Source organism: Phyllostomus discolor, chromosome 7, assembly GCF_004126475.2.
Source record: "Phyllostomus discolor isolate MPI-MPIP mPhyDis1 chromosome 7, mPhyDis1.pri.v3, whole genome shotgun sequence".
NCBI classification, from domain to species: domain Eukaryota; kingdom Metazoa; phylum Chordata; class Mammalia; order Chiroptera; family Phyllostomidae; genus Phyllostomus; species Phyllostomus discolor.
Window position 1 is genome coordinate 37,585,787 of NC_040909.2, and position 21,075 is coordinate 37,606,861.

General features: G+C 52.6%; 2 protein-coding genes across 4 annotated transcripts in view; one reads left to right on the forward strand and one right to left on the reverse strand.

Annotated features, from left to right (window-relative positions):
- Nucleotides 1-7,281, reverse strand: part of CHCHD4 (coiled-coil-helix-coiled-coil-helix domain containing 4) — a 24,722-nt gene extending 17,441 nt beyond the window's left edge. The window contains exon 1 of one of the 3 annotated variants that reach the window (XM_036030745.1): nucleotides 7,182-7,281. In XM_036030745.1, the coding sequence (XP_035886638.1) occupies nucleotides 7,182-7,266 (85 nt within the window). In that variant the 5' untranslated portion in view covers nucleotides 7,267-7,281. Of the gene's footprint in view, nucleotides 1-3,962; nucleotides 4,187-7,181 lie in introns of those variants that run through there. The other 2 variants (XM_036030746.1, XM_028518365.2) reach the window with 2 other exon arrangements.
- TMEM43 (transmembrane protein 43) lies at nucleotides 4,310-21,071 on the forward strand. Its single transcript, XM_028518858.2, has 12 exons — nucleotides 4,310-4,551; nucleotides 6,804-6,953; nucleotides 7,839-7,973; nucleotides 8,618-8,712; nucleotides 9,637-9,686; nucleotides 9,965-10,034; nucleotides 10,859-10,929; nucleotides 11,967-12,088; nucleotides 12,381-12,455; nucleotides 13,027-13,128; nucleotides 16,381-16,498; nucleotides 18,890-21,071. Exons 1-12 carry the CDS (start codon nucleotides 4,540-4,542, stop codon nucleotides 19,090-19,092), a joined length of 1,203 nt encoding a protein of 400 aa, XP_028374659.1. The 5' UTR covers nucleotides 4,310-4,539; the 3' UTR covers nucleotides 19,093-21,071.
- The last annotated feature ends 4 nt before the right edge of the window (nucleotides 21,072-21,075 follow it).

The window sequence follows — 21,075 nt, forward strand, 5'->3', positions numbered from 1 at the left end:
TAGCTCAGTGGATTGAGCGTGGACTGTGAACCAAAGTGTCGCAGGTTCAATTCCCAGTCAGGGTACATGCCAGGGTTGCAGGCCATGACGCCCAGCAACCGCACATTGATGTTTCTCTCTCTCTCTCTCTCTTTCTCCCTCCCTTCCCTCTCTAAAAATAAATAAATAAAATCTTTAAAAAAAGTGACTAGAAAGACAATGCTCATCTACTCTTAAAAGACCTAACTGTGAAGGAAAGAACTAGTCCTAAGAACGCCAGCTAGTGGGGTAATCAGGCACCTTCTTCAGGTCTCAGAAAAATAGGTCCCCCACCAGCTCAGCCTGCCTACCACGGTACACAAAGAAAGTGAAACAAATTTCTGCTCTGTCCTGAAATCCTGCTCAAATGGCTCCAATGACAAGGATAAAATGGCCAAGAAAAGAGACAACCAGAGGCTAAAGATCTCAATCAAGTTATAGAAGGGGGAAGGCCGACAGAAGAGTGCCCTTTGACATAACAAATGGAGAATGCTGAGCCCAAAGCACTCAAGGAGGGGACGTCAACTAGAAGATCAGTCCCAACCCAGGACCCTGCTAAGGGTGGGCATCCAAGGCCCCAGAGGCCTCTGGGAAAGACTCTGGAGTGGGGCTGAGGACAGAGGACTCATTGAGCAGCAAGATACCAAGACACCCCCAATTCTGAAGTTTTATTCTCTGTACAGCCATCCTCTTCTCTCACACCGTCACCCTCAAATCAGGTTGGCTCCAGCTTCAAATACGTCTAGAAGGATCTGTATCCCTCACAGGACCCTATCTTCCACTATTTGCTCCCACCCTTCCAGCACCTTCTTCCATCTACTTGAACATGCCGAGCATATGCCTCCCTTCGGGCCTTTGCATAGGCTGCTCTCTCTGCCAGCAGCACTCTTCCTCAGGTGCCTTCACACCACCTGCTCAGGTGCCTCCTTCCTGGATCACTCGGCATCTCCCTCACCCTGCTTTATTTTTCTCCAAGGCACTTCTCACCTAACATATTATGTATTTATTTACCGCTCATCTCCCTCACTGAAATGTCAGCTCCTTAGAGACAAGGGTTTGCCTTTTTCATTCATTGCAGTATCCCCAGAGCCCGGAACAGTGCCCAGAACATAGTGGGTAATCAATATCTTTTGGACAAGTGAGTGGAGAAACTCAACTCTGGATGGGAACATACAGCAGAAGGGCAGGAAGACGGAACGATTATCACCATTAAGCGTGTTAGAGAATGCTATTGGATGGGTGGTCTCATTTTTTTTCCCCAGAAAGGAGAACATGAACGTGCATGGGGTCATTACCCCTCAGAATCTCTGAGCTCATACAACCCAGGAGTGTCCACCATGCCACAAGGGCAGCCTTTGTCGCCTATGCTCACTAATAATATGCATGGTGGATGGCATGTCAGAGGTGCTCAATAAATGTTTGTTGACTGAATAGGAGAGAGCAGGCTCAGCATCGGAAAAGGAGGAAACTAAAGGCACAACAGTGAAACGCTGACATAGGAAAGTGTGGGTAGCCCAACACCAGGGAGCAAGGCTGAGCCCTGCTGTGGAATGCCTTGAATGCTGAGCTAAGACCTTTAGCCTGAGGCTGGGTGGTGGGTGGACCCCTGAGCTAAATTTACACAGGCAAGTGATTCCAGCAGAACAGAGTTCAGGTATGTGTGTGAGTTCAGTTGACAAAGATTTGAGTGCGCATTAGACCAGGCTGTAGGCTAGATCCTGGGAATATGGCTCATCTAGTTCTCTTAGTTCAGCGGGAGAAGACAGACAAGAAATATGATGACAAAAATAAACCAGGTGGCCTTGGTCGGGTAGCTCAGTTGGTTACAGCATCGTCCTGATACCCCAAGGTTGTGGGTTTGATCTCCAGCCAGGGCTCATACAAGCAACCAATGTGAAGGAACAATAGAATTAGGAATGAGGCAAAGGATGTATCAGATTTTTAAAATTTTACTAAGATTTTTATCTTAAACTTGAAAATGTTTGAAATACTTTTATCTCCCAAGTCCAATAAACACCATATTCTGATAACTACAAATAGCAAGTTAAAAAAAAAAAAGAAGCAACAAATGAATGCATAAACAAGTGGAACAACAGATTTGATATTTCTCCTTTCTCTCAAATCAATAAAACTTAAAAAAAATAAACAAGGTAATGTCAGAAAATTTAGGATATGAAAGACACCAAAGGAGAGGAAGACCTCTCTGAGGTGACGTGTGAGCTGAACCTTCACGGATGAAGGGCCAGCCGTGGGCAAAGCTGAAGGATGCACCAGGCAAAGGGAAGAGCCGAAAGTCCAGTGTGGCTGAGCAACGACAGACTGGTTAGAGATCAGGCTGGAGCCAGATCCAGCAGGAGCTGGGTTATTATATAAGCCCTTCCTTACATGACAAGGGGTTTGTGATAATTTTTCTAAGTCCCATGAGAAACATAAAAAAAACTGGGTAGAAAAACAAAAAGTTGGGGACTTAGGGGACAGAAGGTATGGATAAGATGAAAACTAGGGAAGGTCTGAAAGTGAGCACTTCAATCTCATCCTTAAACTGAGAAAGATCTTTGAACCAGGAAAAGATAAAGATCCACGCTTTGGTGGAAGACAGGGCCTGCCTCTCCTTCCCAGAGAACTTGCGGCGCCTAGAAATCCCCGAGGGCAAGGAGAGAGTCTTATTTATCTGCACAGCCTCATTATACCCCAAAGGCTCAAATTTACTTGCTAAATGACAAAGTAAATTAGAGACTCAGAGAAAGAAAATTAAAAACAAGAGACCTACTGACTGACAAAGTGGAGAGGGCAGAAGACTTTTGTCCACAGCACAATTAAGTGTTAATCAACATAAACAGTACTCATTAGCAACTAATTAAGTATGGTGGATTTATGACCCAGGAAAGAAAGAGGAAATCTTGAAATCAAGGTTGGGTGGAGGAAAAAGCTTAGCATTTTAGAAAGCTGTTTCCCTAACTTGATGTATGACCTTGGGTTGGTCATCTTCTCTGGGCTTCAGATTGCCTGAATTAAATTCAGGGAGCTGGACTATTCAGCCAAGAATTTCTCAGGTAGCTTCCCAGGGGTCCACTATCCCTGCTACCTGGAACACAGAAAGTTCTTCAAGAATATCTGCTGAATGAATTAAGACCAACTACTTTTAACTTCTCATTTTACAAGTTTGGAAACTGAGTCCTGGAAGCTTCTGAACTAACCGAGCCCAACTTTGTGTGTGTCTGTGGGGTGGGGGGCGGGGTCTTCCCAAAGAGGGCTGCTCCCTGGAATCCACTGGGCGCCAGACTGGATAGTGCAGTCCTGGAACTAGACTACTAGGGCTCAGACCCCAGCTCCACGACTTACCGGATCGCGTGGCTTTAGCCAAGTCACTCTGGGTCTTAAGCGGGGCCTGACTTACAAAGGTCTCTATGAGATCAATGATAAGCCCTGTAAAACTCCTTGAAGAGTGCCTCATAGAAGTAGCTGGGACTCAATAAATGTTCTTTTTGTTGGTATTTGTACCGCTCTAGCACAACACCTAATCCGAGTGGCAACCTTTCAGGAGTTACAAGGTGCGTGCAAATCGTAACACGTGGTGTGTGGGAAGAGCGACGGTAATAATTAGTGTCAATAAATTCCAAATTGCGAGCTAGAGGAAACGTGCTCAGCACTTCCCTTACCGGCTCCGGTCTAGTTCATAAACTCTACCATGAGCTGGTACCTCTGAGGTTCGGGTTCGCGCCTCACCATGACCTTAGACCAGCCTCATCTCTCAGTCTCAGTTTTCTCATCTGCAAAACGGGGGTGGCAACCCCGCCGCCTAGCCGGCTCCAAAGGTCCCAAGGAAGGTACCCCGGGCTGCCTCGGTTTGCCCACACTTGCAGTGGGGCCCCTGACTGCCGGAGCCTGCGGGGCAGCAGAGACCCCACAGAGGCCCGCGTAGGCCGGTCTCCATGGCAGCTCACCTTCCCTACCTTCCTGCCGGCAGTAGGACATGACCGCAGTCCAGGGCTCACACTTCGCTGTGGTAGCGGCGGCAGCGGCGGCTCCACGCCGTGACCTCTCCTCTGGCAGGGCGGAAGGCTCCAAGGCGCGCGCGAACCCGCCCCCTCCAGGCCTGTCCGCCGCGCGCCTGCCTCAGCGCCTTCCCACTTCCAGCCTAGGGACCCCCCTCAGCAAAGAACTACATTTCCCAACAGGCTGCGCTCCGCCCGGCTGCTCATCTGGCAGTCTTCAGGAAGACTACGCTTCCCAGAAAGTCTTGCAATGCGCAGGCGCATCAGTTACATACACCGGATTTTTTTTGCAACTTATTGGAGAAAGCACCTAACCATATACTACATTTTCCAGAAGACCTTGCGGCGCGGTTGAGCAGAGCAGCTGGAGACCGCAGGGAGTTGTCGCGGCACATCGCCTGTAGTTCTGGGCAACGCGCGGGTTTTCGCAGCTCAGGCAGTCTAGAGGGCCCTGCTCTCCGCACTCTGGCCGTAAACTCCTTTCGTCCCTAAGTAGAGCAAGACGGCCGGCCAGCGGGGTCTCACCATGGCCGCGAATGTGAGTGTCTCCTGGTCTGGCGGGCCACACCCAGGCTTCCCCAAATCTCGGGCCCTCCTTTTCCCCTCGGAGCTTCCTAGGTCTATTTTGCTGGTCAGACCCACGTCCGTGCGGCTGCCCCCCCCCCCCCCCCCGCTTCCCTCTGCATGCTGTGTCTATGCCTTTTAGCAGCTAATCTGTTAATTTGTTTTAGCCTGTCCAGACTCCTTTTGTCCGTATTCCTTGGTCCACCTGTTCCTCGGGTCGCTAATTTGTGGAGAGGGAGACTCAGGAGGTGTTGCTCCGGACATGGGATTTACTTGTGCTCGGCACCTGTCGGCAGCCCTTCCGTTCATTCCCAGTTACCGCCTAGGCCCTTGGAGTTTTAAAATTTGCGGAGCTGGACATAACCTCAGAGAGGGGGCCAGTCCGTGGGAGTTGGGGGAAGCCGATACCGCCCAGGTGGAGCTGTCCAGCAGGGGACAGACAGGGCTTTCCGGGCAGTCAGTGAACTCCCCGCCCTAGGTGGGTGTGTAAGGGGCTCAGGTTTGTTTGGGAGAGGAAGAGTTAGGACGTCTGTAAACATTTACCTACTACTGGACTTCTCATCCTCCTAGCGTGGTTTTGGTTAGAGAGATCTTGACTGAAGGTGATTTCTTTCAAAAGGTTGCTGGCTTCTTGTCCCTGAAGCTAGCCTTTCTCAGGAATCTTTCAACTTAAGCCCAACATTCATTTAGCAAACTGAGTAGCCCTTTTCACCAGGGTGCTGTATATGGGAGAAGCCAGTGACTCACCACTCCCCTCCTGTATGAAAGTGCTTCTGGAGCCAGCTGGGGAGCCCTGCCAGCTCCAGACACTCCCTCCCTCCCTCCCGCTTTGGTGGAGTGCTCTACTCACTCTCTCCTGTCTTGTTAAACCCTCTTTCCAGGCCCCTTCTTTGTTCTGAGGGTCCCCTTTGCCTCCCACACCCTTCAAAAGTCAGAGTTTGTGTCACCCACAGCCCTAGTGCACTCTGCCCCAGGTTCGAGTTGTGTTGGAGGGCTGAAAGCCTTGACTGCTGCACCTAGAAAAGCCTCAGAGGTGGTCCACGAGACCCAGGGTCTGCCAGGGGAGAGGGTAGTCAGGAGAGACTGGCTTGCTCCCAAAGGTGAACTCCTGTCTGCCCTCCACACCACCACCCTGTTTTACAGATGGGGTATTTCCCTAGCAGAGGAAGGCACTTGCCCAGGTCTTGCAGCCAGGTTGGCAGCTTACGTTGTGGGAGTCAGGCAGACCTGGGGGCAAATCCACTTCCTCCTCTTTGTAGTTGTGTGGTTCTAATCTCTAGAGGGATGGGAAGTTTAAGGGAAATTGTGCTTTCAGCAGTACCTGGTGTGTAGTGGGTACTTAATACATGAAAAACATCTTCACACTCTAACATGGATGGTCCATCTGGTGGGCAGAGACCATCTTAGGATGCTGGGACCTGATCTTTGCCAAGGAATGCAATTGAATCTGGGTATCCTCTGTTGCCAAGTCTTTGTTGATTCATCTAGTAGCTGGGTGTGTGTTTAGGGGAGGAGCCACCCAGCCCTGGTGGTGGGGGAGCAGGGAGGTGACAGAATTCTTAATCAGTGTAATCACTGTCTTGTCACAGGCACAGCTTACTGTCTTCATTTTATAAGTGAGTAAACAGGATCAGGGAGATAGAGCAACTAACTACCCAGGGTTTCACAGCAAGTGATTTTCAGGCCTATGGGTTGACCTCTGTTCCCACCTCTTACTACTTTTGAGCCCAGAGTGCTGGGACTGGGAGGGTACGTGTCACTGGGGACACATAAAGGTATTCAACACACATTATGTAGCCAACATCAAGATGGCCTTGAAGGGAAGGAAGAAAGGTTCAGGAGGGTGCCCCTCGGGCTGGGGGAGGTGTAAGGGTGGGTAGTGGGGAACGGGCAGAGGGAGTCTCCATCATCCTGTTTATTGGGAATTTGGTTCAGAATGTGGACTGGGTGTGTCCTGCTACTACCCATCGTACTGATATAGCTATTAACTCTGGGAGGTGGAGAGGGGTGTGTTGGCAGGAAAGGGGAACCGAAAGTTCTGGGTGATGGACATGTTCTGTGCTTTGGTCAGGATGCTGGTCAGGCGGGATCTACATTTGTCACAATCCATCAAACTGCACACTTAACATCTGTGTGTTTTTACCACATATAATTAAAATGAAAACAATATAAATAGTGAAATTTAATTTATTTAAAGAAACTAATTTCCTTTTTTTTTTCCTTCAGTATTCTAATACAAGTAACAGAAGAGAACATGTCAAAATTACGACTGACCCCCAGCCAGGCTTCCTACAGCGGCTGAGCGAGACCTCGGGTGGAATGGTTGTGGGGCTCATGACCTTCCTGCTCGCCTTCTACTTAATTTTTACCAATGAGGTAAAATGTTTAGGGTCCCACTGTGCAGAATGAGGGTCCCTGTAGCGCCAGGGAGCAAAGGCTATTGAATCCAGAGCCTGGATTTAATAATAAGGGCGTAGATTTTACAAAAGAGAGAGGGATATGCTGAATTAATCAGAAATCTTTCTGTTGTGACTCCTCCCCCGCCCCCCACATACACATATAACTATGTGAAATAATGGGAAGTGAGTGGATAGGTTAACACACCTGAAATTCTGGGGGTAACACCAACTTCAGGTATGGTTGGATCCACGCATTCATGTTGGGTCACCAGAAATCTCCATTTTTCCATCTCTTGCCTGTGTTTCTCTGTTGTGGGTTTTCCTTTGGGAGACTCTTTTTGTTGGTTAAGGAATTCCAGGATCATATCCAATCAGCTTAGCAGCCACAGAGAACAAAAGAACCATCTCCTTCTAAATGAATTTAGCAACAATTGCAGGGAGATCTGAGTCCTGGTTTGGGTCTCACTCCTCTCAACCAGTCCCTGTGGCCACTGAACACATGTACTGATTGGCTAGGCCCTGGGTCATATGCTTTGGACCAAAGTACTGATTGGCCCATATAAATCACATGGACTGAGAGTAGGGGAGGGGAGGAGAAGACAGAGGAAAATTGGGGAGGGGATACAGGGCAGACAAAACATCAGCCAGTCCAGTGTGGAGGCAGTGGGGTGATGGGGGGAGGTCTGCCTGGGAAAGCAGGAATCTTGGGTTCCGGTCCTAACTCTGCCACTTGCTAGACTTCAGTTTTCCAACCGTAAAATGGGAAGCGTGGTCTCAGTGCTCTCTGAGGCCCATTCTGCCCTGAGACACTGTGTCAGGCTGTGCCTGACTTATTGAAACCCTCACTGCCCTTTGCTCACAGGGTCGCGCATTGAAGACGGCAACCTCCCTGGCGGAGGGGCTCTCACTCGTGGTGTCCCCCGACAGCATCCACACTGTGGCTCCTGAGAACGAGGGGAAGCTGGTGCACATCATTGGGGCCCTGCGGACATCCAAGGTGTGTTTGGCGATGGTCGCTGACCTGCTGGAGGCTCGGAGCACGTCACTAGATTTTGTTTGGTTGAGGATTTTGAAAACATGGACCTAGGAGATGGACACACAGGGCTGTGATTACCGTCTCCACCACTCAGAAGTTGTGTGAACCTGTAACTCGTAAATCTCAAGTCTTCATGGGGAGAATAATTGTAACAAATTAGGGGGCCAGTTTTGAAGATTTGGTGGGATTAAGTAGCTGAAATCCTGGCCTTGTGCCTGGCATGTGGCGTGAGCTTTACAAATAGGTGCATTAATGATTATGATTAGCATGTGGTCTAGTTCAAGGGTACAAAGGTACTCTGGTTATTCAACCTTTCCTGTCTGAGCACTAAATGTGGCACTGAGCACCAATGCCACCGTGCCACTGGGCCTTGCAGCTTGAGCCTGCCCTGGGAGGCACATGTCACAGGCATTGGGTATTCAGAACTTGGGATAAGCAGCTTCTCCTGATTCTCCCACATGAAGTGGCTGTAATATTCTCCATCCTGCCCCTGTCCTCTGTACCTGTTTTTTTCTAGTCCAGCTTCCCCTGAGTTGGGCGTTCTGTGCTGGTGTGAGTCTTGTTCTTTATTTATTTGGTTTTGGTTTGTTTGATTCTTTTTGAAGCTCTTGTCTGACCCAAACTATGGGGTCCACATTCCAGCTGTGAAGCTGCGGCGGCAAGTGGAGATGTACCAGTGGGTGGAAACCGAGGATTCCAGGTGAGGTGCCAGAGAGTGGCAGTCAGCTGGGGGTAGAGGGGGTGCAGATGTTGGGATAAAACACAGGTGGCTTTTGTTTTGACATTTCTGAAATTTCAAGTATGAAATCTTACTGTCAGAGAAATGTCTAGTTTATCCTGAAGTTATTAGTGAATGATCTTTTGTTTGAAGGGGGCAGAAATCCAATGCACAGTGGCCCAAGGAAGGGAGGATTGATTAGCTCCCTTATCTGGAAAGTTCCACAGATGCCTGAGTTTAGATATTACTGGTTCCAGGCCACTATTTTTTCCCGTGTGTTAATTCCACCTCTTCTCCCATAAGGGGACAGAAGTGGCCTCCAGGTTTACATTCTGTCAGTTCTAACAAGTCTTAGGGGAGGCTCTTTTTATTTTTATTTTTTAATACTTTATTGATTATGCTATTACAGCTGTCCCAATACCTCCCCCACCATCCCCCTCCACCCTGCATACCCTCTTAGGGGAGGCTCTTATTGGCCAGGGTGGGGTCAGCCCCACCTGAGATACATGGACTATGAGTTGAGGGGTGGGGAGGTGGCCCCGGAGCCAGGGCAGCTCACCCTGGAGGAGGGCAGCTGCAGAGGGGCCCCCATGGGGCTGTCCTGGGGCAGAGGGCACAGCCAGATCTATGAGCCCAGGGTGCGGGCTGCTATCCTTTGTGCAAGCAGGTGGAGGCAGATTTCAGCTCCAGAGGAGAAAGCACTTTCTCCAATCAGGGCCTTCGAGGGCTGGAGCTGGCTGTCTGCCAGGGAGTGAGCACCGTGTCTCTGGGCTGGTGTAGATAAGGCCTGAGCCATTTGGACCATTTGATGGGGCAGTCCCAAGTTGCTGCCAGCTGGAGACGCTTTGAGATGGGAATGCCTCAGGAGTGATGGGCTGACTCTGGGCTGCTGTGCTTTCCCTGCAGGGAGTATACTGAGGACGGCCAGGTGAAGACAGAGAGGAGGTACTCCTACAGTGAGTATGGGCCCCCATCCTCAAGGGCCACGCCCCAGGCCTGTGGGTAGATGGTGGGCACATCCTTGCAGTGGAGAAGGGCACAGGACCAGGTATTGGGGTCCCCAGGTGCTGGTCTGCAGAGCCCTGCTCTCCCATCCATCCAGTGAGGCTCCAGGAGCTGCCCCTTCAGCCATGGAGTGGTCATGGGCTTGGATAAGAGGATGAGGGGCCGGTAGGCCTTGGACATGTGACCACTCATGCCACGGTTGCTGAGTTGTTCCCTTTTCCCACAACAGACCCTGAATGGAGGTCAGAAATCGTCAACAGCAGAAATTTCGACCGAGAGATTGGCCACAAAAACCCCAGGTGAGGGCTTCGCCCCAGGCCCACATACAGCCTCAGCTTCCTCATCTGTGTAATGGGGTTGAGCTACTCCTGCTTTATGAGTTGATTAGAGTGTTGGATGTGTGGGCCACACTATGGCCTGTGATGACCACGCTCTCCCTGGCACAAGTCTGGATGCGGGGTGGGTAGCTCCTGTGTCGGGTGCCGGGAACACAGAGGCAAGACCCATGCTACCCTCAAACAAGTCACGAATATAAGGCTTGGACCAAGTGCCTGCAGGGGTGTGCGTGTACAGCACCAGGGAAGCATCTGGCAGCAGTTTGCCGTGGGGGCAGGAGGATAATCAGGAAGGTCTTTCAGCAGGCAGTGGCATTTGATCTGGGCCTTTGTAAGAATTGGGCAGAGGGAGGTTCACTCAGGGACATGGGGCTGGAGCAGGCCTAATGCTGGAGCATGCCTGGAGGGTGGGCTGTGTGTGCCCAAGGGCCTTGAATGTACACAGGGGGCTTGAGTACTGCCTGAAGCCAGGAAGGGTCAGGGAGGCGGGAGGTCCATGGAAGGCCCATCTGATGCCTGAGGGTGGGGTGGACAGGCTGGTAGGGGTCTGGGCAGGAGGGTGTAAAGCTCTGGGGACAGGAAACAGAATGAGGGTGCGCCATCCAGGGAAGAGGGACTCCAGCACTCAGGGTAAGGAGTTGCCGTAACGACAAGACGTCTGCAGTGCCTGGGCTGGTCTGGACTTGCAGCATCCCCCTGGGCAGGGACCCAGCCAAGCACAACCCAGAGGAACCCACACAGCTCCCACCTGGGGCCCTGCCTCACTGACAGCTCCCTCTCGCCCACAGTGCGATGGCAGTGGAGTCGTTCACAGCAACTGCCCCCTTTGTCCAGATTGGCAGGTTTTTCCTCTCCGCAGGTAAGTCTCTGGCCCCTTCAGGTGAGCCATTGCCAACCCAGAGCCTTTGTGCTTCCATTTGGTCACCTCCCAGCAGCTGGTGCCTCTCGTACTCAGCCCTTATGTGGGTACAGGGGCCCCGCTGCCCCAGGTGTGGGATCAGCCAGCAGCTTTCCAAGGATCATGTTTTGGGCTGGGACCAGAGGGAAGGCAAATCTTTAGGAGGCAGGGACTCATGTAGAACACCCCTGCCCTGGGCAGATTCCTCTGACACCTGGATTATTCCAGAGAATGACTGCCAGTCACTGTTGGGGTGCTGGTCCCTGTCTGACCAGACAAAACCAAGGGCCTTTCCTCCAGCGCCCCTTGAGCCAGCTGTAGAGACAAGGCTTCCCCTGGGGTTCCACTGCTGAGCCCCGTATGGCATCTAGCCTGAGTCAGGTAGTAGGTGGTTCATTCTAACCCCCACCCCCCAAGTTATTTCAAAGTCAAGGGACAATGCAGTATCACCAGCCACAGGACCTCCTAGGGCTCTGTCCCTGAACTTGACCCAGGAAGGTGGGAGAGAAGACACTAAGGGCCCAAACAGCCAAGGTGAGGGAGTAGAGGCCGGCGATTCAGAGCTTGGCCTGTCTGCCATCTGCTCTGTGGCTCAGCCAGTGCCTGCTGTGCCAGCCAGCCCTGGCCTCAAGTGGTCTCCATGCAGCTGAGGGCCAGGCTTGCACACAGATAAGCGGACCCAAGGTAGAATGGGTGCAGGGCTGAGACCATTCCCAGAGCCGTGGTCTCTATTCCCTGACTGGATGGAGACAGGACAGGGAAGGCTTCCTGGAGGAGGTGGAGACTGCAGTGGGGCTGGCACAGGAGCAGCCGAGGAAACGGAGCTGTAGAAGGTCACTGTGTGTGTGGCTGTGTGTGTGAAGGCCCCGAGGGGGTTGAACCAGGAGGGGCGCAGTTCCACAGGAGGGTGCGGTGGGAAGGATGCCAGGCTGAGGGGTTTGCAGGTCAGGGGTGTCTCAGACTGCACACCTTGTCTCTGACCACCCTGTTCCCCTTAGGCCTCATTGACAAAGTCGACAACTTCAAGCCACTGAGCCTGTCCAAGCTGGAGGACCCGCATGTGGACATCATTCGCCGGGGAGACTATTTCTACCATAGTGAAAACCCCAAGTATCCCGAGGTGCCGAGGGGCTTGGGCAGTTTGGAGAGCAGTCAGGCCCCTCAGAGCACCATTCCCCAGCATACACAGCGGTCAAATTCTGGCTTAAGACTCTGATTTGTTTCAGTGGAGCCCACAACTGCACTTGGCCAAGTGAAATCAGAGGGGGGGGGGCATTCTAGGTGATGGAACCACCCGGGCAGAGCTGTGGAGGTGGGAAGAGGGGTAGGCGTAGGGGGGTCGACAGTGCCATGGACCCAGGCACAGGCTGGCTGCTCCTGGCCTCACCCGCCCGCTTCTCTTCCACCCCCAGGTCGGAGACCTGCGAGTTTCCTTTTCCTATGCGGGGCTGAGCAGCGACGACCCTGACCTGGGCCCGGCTCATGTGGTATGTAGCCTCTGTAGCGCAGGCCAAGGCAGGGCTTCCTATTCTTCCTGGGCAGGGACATGGGATGGTGTTGTGAACGTTGCTTTGGACCCTCCCTCTGGGAGCAGTGTTCATGTGCTCGTACTCACCCAGTTAGGCGTGACCTTAGGCAGTTTGAGAGGTGTGTCCCCTGAAGCCATCCATGGGTATCAGTTGACCCCACGTTAAGAACTGTAGTTCTGGGGGACCTCATAATGATGTGTGATGAGAGTTCTCCCATTCACAGGTAGCTCCTCCTCCACTAGCCCCCAGTTTTTGCTCTACACGCTTGCTGTCACATTCCTGACCCTGTTGAGTACATTCTACCCCGGCCAGACCCTGCTCCTGCCCAGGGCCCTTCGTGGGGCTGCAAATGGAGCGACTTTGTGGGAGCTCCAGGAGCTGTAGCACCCCAGGCCGATGTGTGGAGTGAGAGGCTCAGGGATGGCTTGGGCCTCTCACTTGCTTCCCTGTCAGACACACAGTGTCGAGGGGTGCTGGCACTGGGTGGGCTGGTCACCCCCTCAGCTCTAACGCTGAATTCCCTGACCAGGTCACTGTGATTGCCCGGCAGCGGGGCGACCAGCTAGTCCCATATTCCACCAAGTCTGGGGACACCTTGCTTCTCCTGCACCACGGGGACTTCTCACCAGAGGTGAGTTGCCAACTTCTGTGATGGAGGACTGGTGTCTCCCTCCCTGGCACTTCCCTCCTGTGGTTATTTAATATGTACCTACTATTAGCGGTCATAGCCAGTGCTAGGAGGCAAGGAGAAGAAGAAGGAGTAAGCATCTCCCTGTGTGCCAGGCTGTGTTGGGCGCAACAGTGGGCAAAAGGCTTCCTTCCGGTCTAGTGGGGGAGAGACACTCAGCAGTAAAACAGGTAAGGGCATTTGCACTGGCTGTCACGAAGGAGAGACGGATGATCTGGGATAAACAGGCATGACCATAGGAAATCTGCGCTGGCAGTGGGAAGGCCTCTCTGAGTAACGTTTCTGCTGAGTGCCAAGTGAAGAGAAGGGGCCAGTGCTGGAACTAGTCCAGGCAAGTCAGAGTTCGCCTTGTTGGGGCATCAGGAGTGTCCGTGTGGCCACTGCCCAGAGAGAGGGGTCTGGGAAGCAAGGCTGCTGAGCGGGCAGGGGCCCCTCAGCATTTGGGGGGCAGTAAAGGGATTTGAGCAGAGTCCCAGGACCGGGTGAGGGTGGGCACCCCTGTTCCCGTCTGTAGGGGAGAGGGAGGGTCACACATCACCTGAGTTGCAAGGAGAAGGGGTACAAAGATGTACCAATTAGCTCCATTGCATGCCTAAAATTAGCCACTTTCTCCAGGCAGGAAACCCTTTATAGAAACACACAACTTTTACGCTGTTGGTGAACACAGTGTACCACTCGTGGTACATTCTGTGCTTGCTTTCAATAGGATTGCTGGGCTTTGCATCCAGAAGGGTTTGAATGGGTAAGGGCAGCAGACGTGTCAGGGTTTAGCTGGGACCCTTTGACCCTATTCTTAGGCCCCAAGCAGTCATCCCTCTCACTTTAGCCCCCAGCCCTGGCGTGCTGCTTGGGCCCAGCCCTCTCTAGGCAGGACCAGAGTATGGTTGGGCTGCAGCCCAGGAGCCCGCTTGCCAATCTCAGGGTGGGGCTGCCACCTCCCAGCCTGGCAGGGCATGAGTCACCCTTCCCTCCAGCAGCTCTCAGGGCCACCTGGGGCATTTCTAAAATTAGGAGGCCTTGTCCAGGCCTTTCCCTCTTTCCCAGAGCTCGAGCTCCATCCCCAGGCTTCCATCCTCCTGCAGGTAGAGGCCTGAGACTCAGAGCTGTCCCCCTGGAAAGGCATGGCGGTGCTCATGGCTTAGGTCCCTCCCCCGGAGGGGAGGCTGTGACAGAGCAGATGGGCAGAGCTTCCTGATCGCCCTGCGCCTCGAGCCCAGGCTCCGGGGTCTCTGCCGAGTGAGGGGCCACGGAGGCAGCCCAGGGCCCTGTGAAACCCCAACCCTGTGAGCCAGGAGGTCCAGATTTCAGTCCTGGGGACAGGAGAGTGCCCTGTGGACAAGCAGGGGCACTGGAGACAGCCCCCGCTCAAGCCCTGCTCTGCCTTCTGCTGGCTGTGGGACCTCAAGCCAGTTATTATCCTCTCAGCCTGACCCCCTCTGTAAATTGGAGATTAAAAGAGAGATGATTATTGCCATTATCCCTACCTTATGTGGTTGTTGCGAAGATTATCCACTCTGCGTGTTTTTACCAAGCACCAGGGACCTAGGGACAGAATAGACGTGATCCCTGCTCTCAGGCTTGTAGCTTGGTTAACTGCTTGGGGTGAGACCCCAAGGTGTGTTACTTATCCCCTCAGAGCCTCAGTTTCCTCATCTGTACAGTGAAGTAAGTTGCCTACCTCAAGTCATTTCGAGGATTGAATACTACTTATAAAGCACCTAGGACAGTGACTGATAAATAGTAAGCAGTGAATGTTAGCTCTCATGCTGTTACCACAGATGACGGTAAGGTAGGCTCTCTGAAGAAATGTCCTTTAAGCCCATGCTGGCAGAATGTGCAGGAGCTGGCCAGGCATGGCTGTCGGCACGTGTGTTGTCAGCACAGTGGACACATGCGCAAAGTTCCCGAGGCAGGAGGATGCTTGACTTGGTCTCCGACAGGCAGCCATGGGGCTGGGGCACAGGGCTTGGCAGGCTGCTGCGTGAAGAAGGTGGTGGCGATGGCAGCAGCAGGGAGGCCAGTGGGGAGGAGGCTGCCTCAGAGGTCCCAGTGAGAGGCGGTGACCGTGGTGAGAGAGGGTTTGAGGAAATGGGGACCAGGGTTGACAGGACTTGCCGATGGCCTAGATGGGAGGTGGTGAGGGGAGGAACAAGCCAAATTTGCCACCCAGATTTCAGCTTGTGCAGGTGGGTGGGTGCTACCATCTGCCGAGATGGAGATGGCATGGAGGAACAGGTTGGGGTGGAAGCTCCAGTGTCAGTCAGTGTTGGATGTGCCAGGACATGAAGTGGAGATGTCACACAGGCGGGGGGTGGGGCACAGGGGGGACGACCAGGGAGGTGCCATGGCAGCAGCCTAAGAGAGGCACTGATGTATGGGTGGATTTCCTGGCAAGAGAGTGTAGACTGAGGCAGCTGGAGAATTTCAGCATTTAGGGGACAGTAATAGGGAATGAGTGGCCCTGGAGACTAAGAAGGAGCAGTCTGAGAAGTAGGAGGGAAAACAGGAGAGGGTCATCCCACATGCCACGAGCAGCGTCCCAGATTAAGTCGGGTACCATACTCGAAGCGGTTTCCGTAGCGCCTGGCAGACACAGTCAGATGTCCCTGCAGTCATAGATGTTGGTCAATGACCCCAGAAAGGTACTGCTGTAGTGTCAGGGAGAGTTAAGTTCCTTCCAGATGTTCTGCTAAAGACTTTTTTTTTAATCTTCACCCAAGGACATTTTTTCATTGCTTTTAAGAGTGAAAGGGGGGCGGGGGAGGGAGAGAAATATCGATTGGTTTGCCTTCTCATACATGCCCTGACCTGGGATCAAACCCACAACCAGGGTATGTGCCCTGACTGGGAATTGAACCCATGACTTTTTGGTCTATGGGACGACATTCCAACCAACTGATCCACACCAGCCAGGACAAGATGTTGGGCTAAGGGCTCTTGAAGGAGGTGGGCTGCGATCTGAGGAGGGCCCATGTCTTCCACGATCTGTGTGCACACCCTGCCCTCCTGTGCTAGGCTGGGGGGGTACATACACCTGGGTGGGAGCTGTGCCCTTATCTTCCTCTGGTCTGTTCAGAAATGCCCAGTGTCTGCTGTGGTGGCGTGGCCTCCAGCCACCTGGCCTGCCAGCTGGGTAGGCCAGTGACCCCCTCAGACAGGAGATGTAACACCATATTTCCCTGCCTTGTCCTGCAGGAGGTGTTTCTGAGAGAACAGAAGAGCAATTCCATGAAGACGTGGGGCCTGCGGGCTGCCGGCTGGATGGCCATGTTCACGGGGCTCAGCCTCATGACGCGGATCCTCTACACCCTGGGTAGGCGTGAAGGGACGGGCGGGGAGCCTCACCCGCTCTCTGTGAGTGCCCCGGGTGTCCTCCAGGCTTCTCACACCATCCTCTGTGAGCCTTTCTCCCCGATGGCGTGCGCTCTGCGGCCCCAACTGGGCCTCTGGTCCATCTCAGTCCCCACTCCGTAGCCTTGAGTTGGATGAGCAAAGGCAGGCAGGCAGGAGAGACAGGATGTTTTCAGGGGTGAGGGCTGAGTGGATGCCGATCCTGTGAGGCTGGCCTCGCCCTGGAGTTGGGGGTCTGGCTCTGCTTTGTCCACTCCCTTGCTCATTCCTGCCTCCCTTCATCCCACGGCTGAGTAGCCACGGTGAGGAGGCTGGCCAGCCTTTGCAGTGGCCGGGCCTGAAATCTGACGTCAGAGCTCTGAACCCTTGGGCCATCCTCTGTCCTGTCTCAGCTTCAGTTATCTCACCTGATATGAAAGGTTTGGCAAATAGGAATCACTAAAAATTGTTATACTTCATTCCCCACCTGAAAAACTGGGCTAGATTTGGGCTAGCCAGCAATTCTGGGGCACAAGGGAGAGTTCGCTGGGCTGCTCCCCTGGCCCGAGGTTGGCACCAGTGAGCCCTGTAGTTGCCCAAGCGCCCTGGGCTGGTTCAGGACTGAGCGTCCAGGCTGATTGAGTAAGGGCTGGGTGAGACTGTTGCAACGGGAGGTTGGGGCTTCAGAGGACTTTCCATTTGAGCCTTTACCCCACTGTGTCTCTGCCCAGTCAGGTGATCCTGTCAGCCTTCTCTGGGCCCCAACAAACCTCTCCCCCACTTACCCATGCCAGCTGGGGAGAGGTCCGGCCACACATATCCCAGACTCTCAGAGCTGGGAGGGCCACCCGCCTCATTTTATGGATGGGAGAACTGAGGTGCAGGGAAGGGAAGGACACTTCCCCGAGGTTTTCTTTGGGTAGCTGAACCGTGCTCAGGAAGGGCAGCTATATCTTGGGCACCGTTTGGGAGATCTGACTTTGAACAGAAGCCTCCATCCTTTTCCTCTGCGCTGAGCCCATCTCGGTTGTGTGATCTGGACAGACTGTCTCCCCTCTCGGAGACTCACGTCCACATTGTTAAGATGAGGAGGTTGGAGTCTATCTCAGATGGCCCTTCTCTGAACCTCTGACTGCCTGAGATCCTCTGATTCTCCCCTGTCTGGAATGCTGACATTCCAGACTCAGAACAGACTTCAGAGCATGGAGCCCCGAAGTGCAGGTTGAGTGACTCAGAACCTGCAATGAAAGCACCCATTCACTCAGTAAGAACTTACTGCATGCCCGGTGCGTGCCAGGCATTGCTCTGAGCCCTGCAGACCACACAGTGAGCAGGACGGACAAGGCCCCTGTCCTTCCAGGGCTCAGAGCAATGGCTTAGAGCTCAGGCCTTGGGCTTTGACAGTCCTGAGTTTAAATTCTGGCTCTTGTGCTTTCTAGCTGTAGGACTTTGGGTGAGTTGAGCTCCCTGGGCCTTGGTGACCTTGTGGGTAAAATGAGATGAAGAATAGCATCGGCCTTACAGAATGGGCCTGAGGGTTTAATGAGACGGTGCACACAGTGTCTGACACCTGGTCACCCCTCAAAAACGAATTCTGCTCAGTACGAGGGCTAAGTGGGGTGCTTGCTCCCTGAGTAGACAAAGGTGAGCTATGACGTGGCCTGTAGGGCGCTGGAGCCACAGCAGGGCACCTGGGCTTGCTTTGCAAACCCAATGGCACCAGCCCACTGGGGCCTCCTGAGAACTGAGTGAAGATTTCCCCAGCAGACAGCAGTCACGGGGTGCCATCCTGGAGGTGAGACAGGTCAGAGACAGCAGTGGATCCACCTGGATCCTAGACTTCCTCATGTGGGGCCAGTGGCCTGTGAGATCCTTGGGGGGGTGGTGCAGCTGAGGCTAATTTGTTTCCCTCCGTCCCTGCACAGAGCTGGCACGTAGGAAATCAGTAATGACCTGCTGCTTGGATGAACCAACACCTCCAGGAATGGCCAAGGGGCCCGAATAGGCATCCGTAGAATGGTCTGTCCCATTTCCTGTGTTGTGTACAGCAAATGGCATTTGTCACTGCTGTAGTCGAATGTTTTTATATTGGCCTCAGGCTGGTTTTGCCGTACAGTTTAACGTTTCCCAAGCACTTGCAGATGCCTTCTCCCTGGGGCGGTGCACGGCCACACAGCTCAGGAGTGAGCGCTCCTGGCCTTTTGGATCTCCCAGCCCTCACCGGCAGGGTGTTTTTGCCACCCACCACTGACCTTCTCTCCGTCCTCACCTGGCAGCAAGGGCCCACCCTTGTCTAGAGAGAGGGACCATCTGGTGACTTGAGACGTAGAGCATGGTGTTCTCGGAAATCTCACTGCCTTTTTCTTTCCCACAGTGGACTGGTTTCCTGTCTTCCGCGACCTGGTCAACATTGGCCTGAAGGCCTTTGCCTTCTGCATGGCCACCTCACTGACCCTGCTGACCATAGCTGCCGGCTGGCTCTTTTACCGGCCCCTGTGGGCCCTCTTCCTTGGCTGCCTGGCCCTGGTGCCCATCATCGTTGCTCGGACACGGGTGCCAGCCAAAAAGCTCGAGTGAAACAGGACCTGGCACCCACCAAACATCCATGTGAGCTTCAGGATCTGCCGTGCCCCCCACTTCCCTGACCCTGCTGCACACCAGCACACGAGTGCACATTGGGTTTGGATTCTGCACCTGCTCTGCTCTGCTCTGCAAGGAGCCAGCCTTGGCGGTGTGCCCTCATGTTGGGTTGGTGTCCATCTGCTAACGTCTCTTCACCCCCTTTCTTGCCAGTAAACAGCTTCGATGGGCAGAAGGCAGCTTCTCTCTGGCAGCATGACAAGTGTTCTCCTACTTGTTTCCTCCCCTTCTCTGGGGACTGTGTGTGTGGCTGGTTCTTGTGCTTCATTTAGCTGATGTCTGCAGATGTCAAGACGACACAGACCTGCTGCTTTACTCCTTACTGCCCCCACCCGAGATGAGTGCTGGGGCTTTGCCACAGCTGCCAGCTGCACCCTGGATGCTACAGGGCCACCTGTGTCATCAGCTGTCTCCAGTCAGTGCTGGACTGCTGGGAGACTAAGCCCATGTCCTCCAAAGCCAGTGTGTGGGCAGAACTTGATTCGGTTTTTCAAACAGAAAATCCACTGGAGATGTGGAAAAACTTGGACATTTGTCGGCTTTATACTCTTTTTATGGTTTGGCAGAATCTTTTCAGTGTACGGGATCTCCAAAGGCCCTGAGTTTTCGTGGCTTCACTTCGTGTGTGCTTCAGGGTCGCTTCGTCTACCCTAAGAGGGAGTCGTTTGAAATAAGATTTGAAAAGCAAAACAGAAAACCTGAATGATGAACATTTCAGACTGTTATAGAAAAAGACACCCTTTAACCTGTTAGCTGAAGTTAATTCAGATCACAGAAGTGTTAAATGGGGGTGTGACTTATCTGGCTTAAATACGAGAAAACGTTACCACTGTCAGTGTTCTGGGTCACTGGGAAGCTTTAAGACGCTTTTGAAACAAGTGTTAGCAAAAGGCTTTTTCCCTCTGGGAGAAGGTGGGGAATCTCTACAGAGTAAAGTGTTTCCTTTCATCCTCTGGCATCAGACACTATACTTATGTACTTGAAGATAGTTTTGAGTTTTTAGTCAACCATCAAAGGAAAAGGCTGGGAAAAAAGGGTGGGGAAAGGTTGGAAGCATCTTATCCTACATTCCTTCCTAGTGACCCCCAGTCAAAATCAAGACTTAGCAGCCTCAGGCTTGCTGTGGATTTGAATGCGCTTGTCTGGCCTTGTTCCCTTCATCGGGAGAGTACTTCTGACAGGAGCAGCCAGGCCTCCAGGGGCTGCTTCTGGGATTTGTTTTATCTGTCGTGTCCACCATATTGCTCTTCCAAAGCAAAACCTACCCACACTCAATTCACATATTTCCTAAGTTTCCCAATTAATCTCATATCCTTTGGAAGATTATATTGTAACCTTGATGTCCTGAAAGGTTCTTTGTATTATCTTTTATCTTTTCACTATTTGGAAATTGTTCTGCCTTGCTGGGAGTGGTTGCTTTAGCAAGTACTTGGTAGTTGAATAGCAACCTAATACTTTCTCCTGTTGTCCTGGTGTATCTGGGCCACAAACTGAGATGCTTCGTGGCTAAGACAGCAGGGCCCAGAGATGATTTCTGTGTTTACAGACTGAAATAGCACCACTGCTGTTCACCACGGCCTGTTCAGTGCATCTCTGAGTCCTCACAGGCTGCGTTTGGAAACCAGATGATGGCTGCACACAAAGCCGTGGGATTTGGTCTTTGTGATTCTTCCCAGCACAGGCTCCAAGTTACTGCCAATTTCAAGTGTTCTTCAGGAGCAAAATAATGTTAATATTTGATGCCTTTGAAAAATTGTGAAATTTGTATTCCCTTTGTATTTTTGATAGGAAATCAAAATAAACTTCTAAATGTCTTTTATTGGACCTTGTCATTACCCCTTTTGGTTTTGTATTCTTTCTGAAATTTCTACTGTAAAGAATTCAGCCATAAAATTTAGTAAAAACTGTGTGAATTTGACT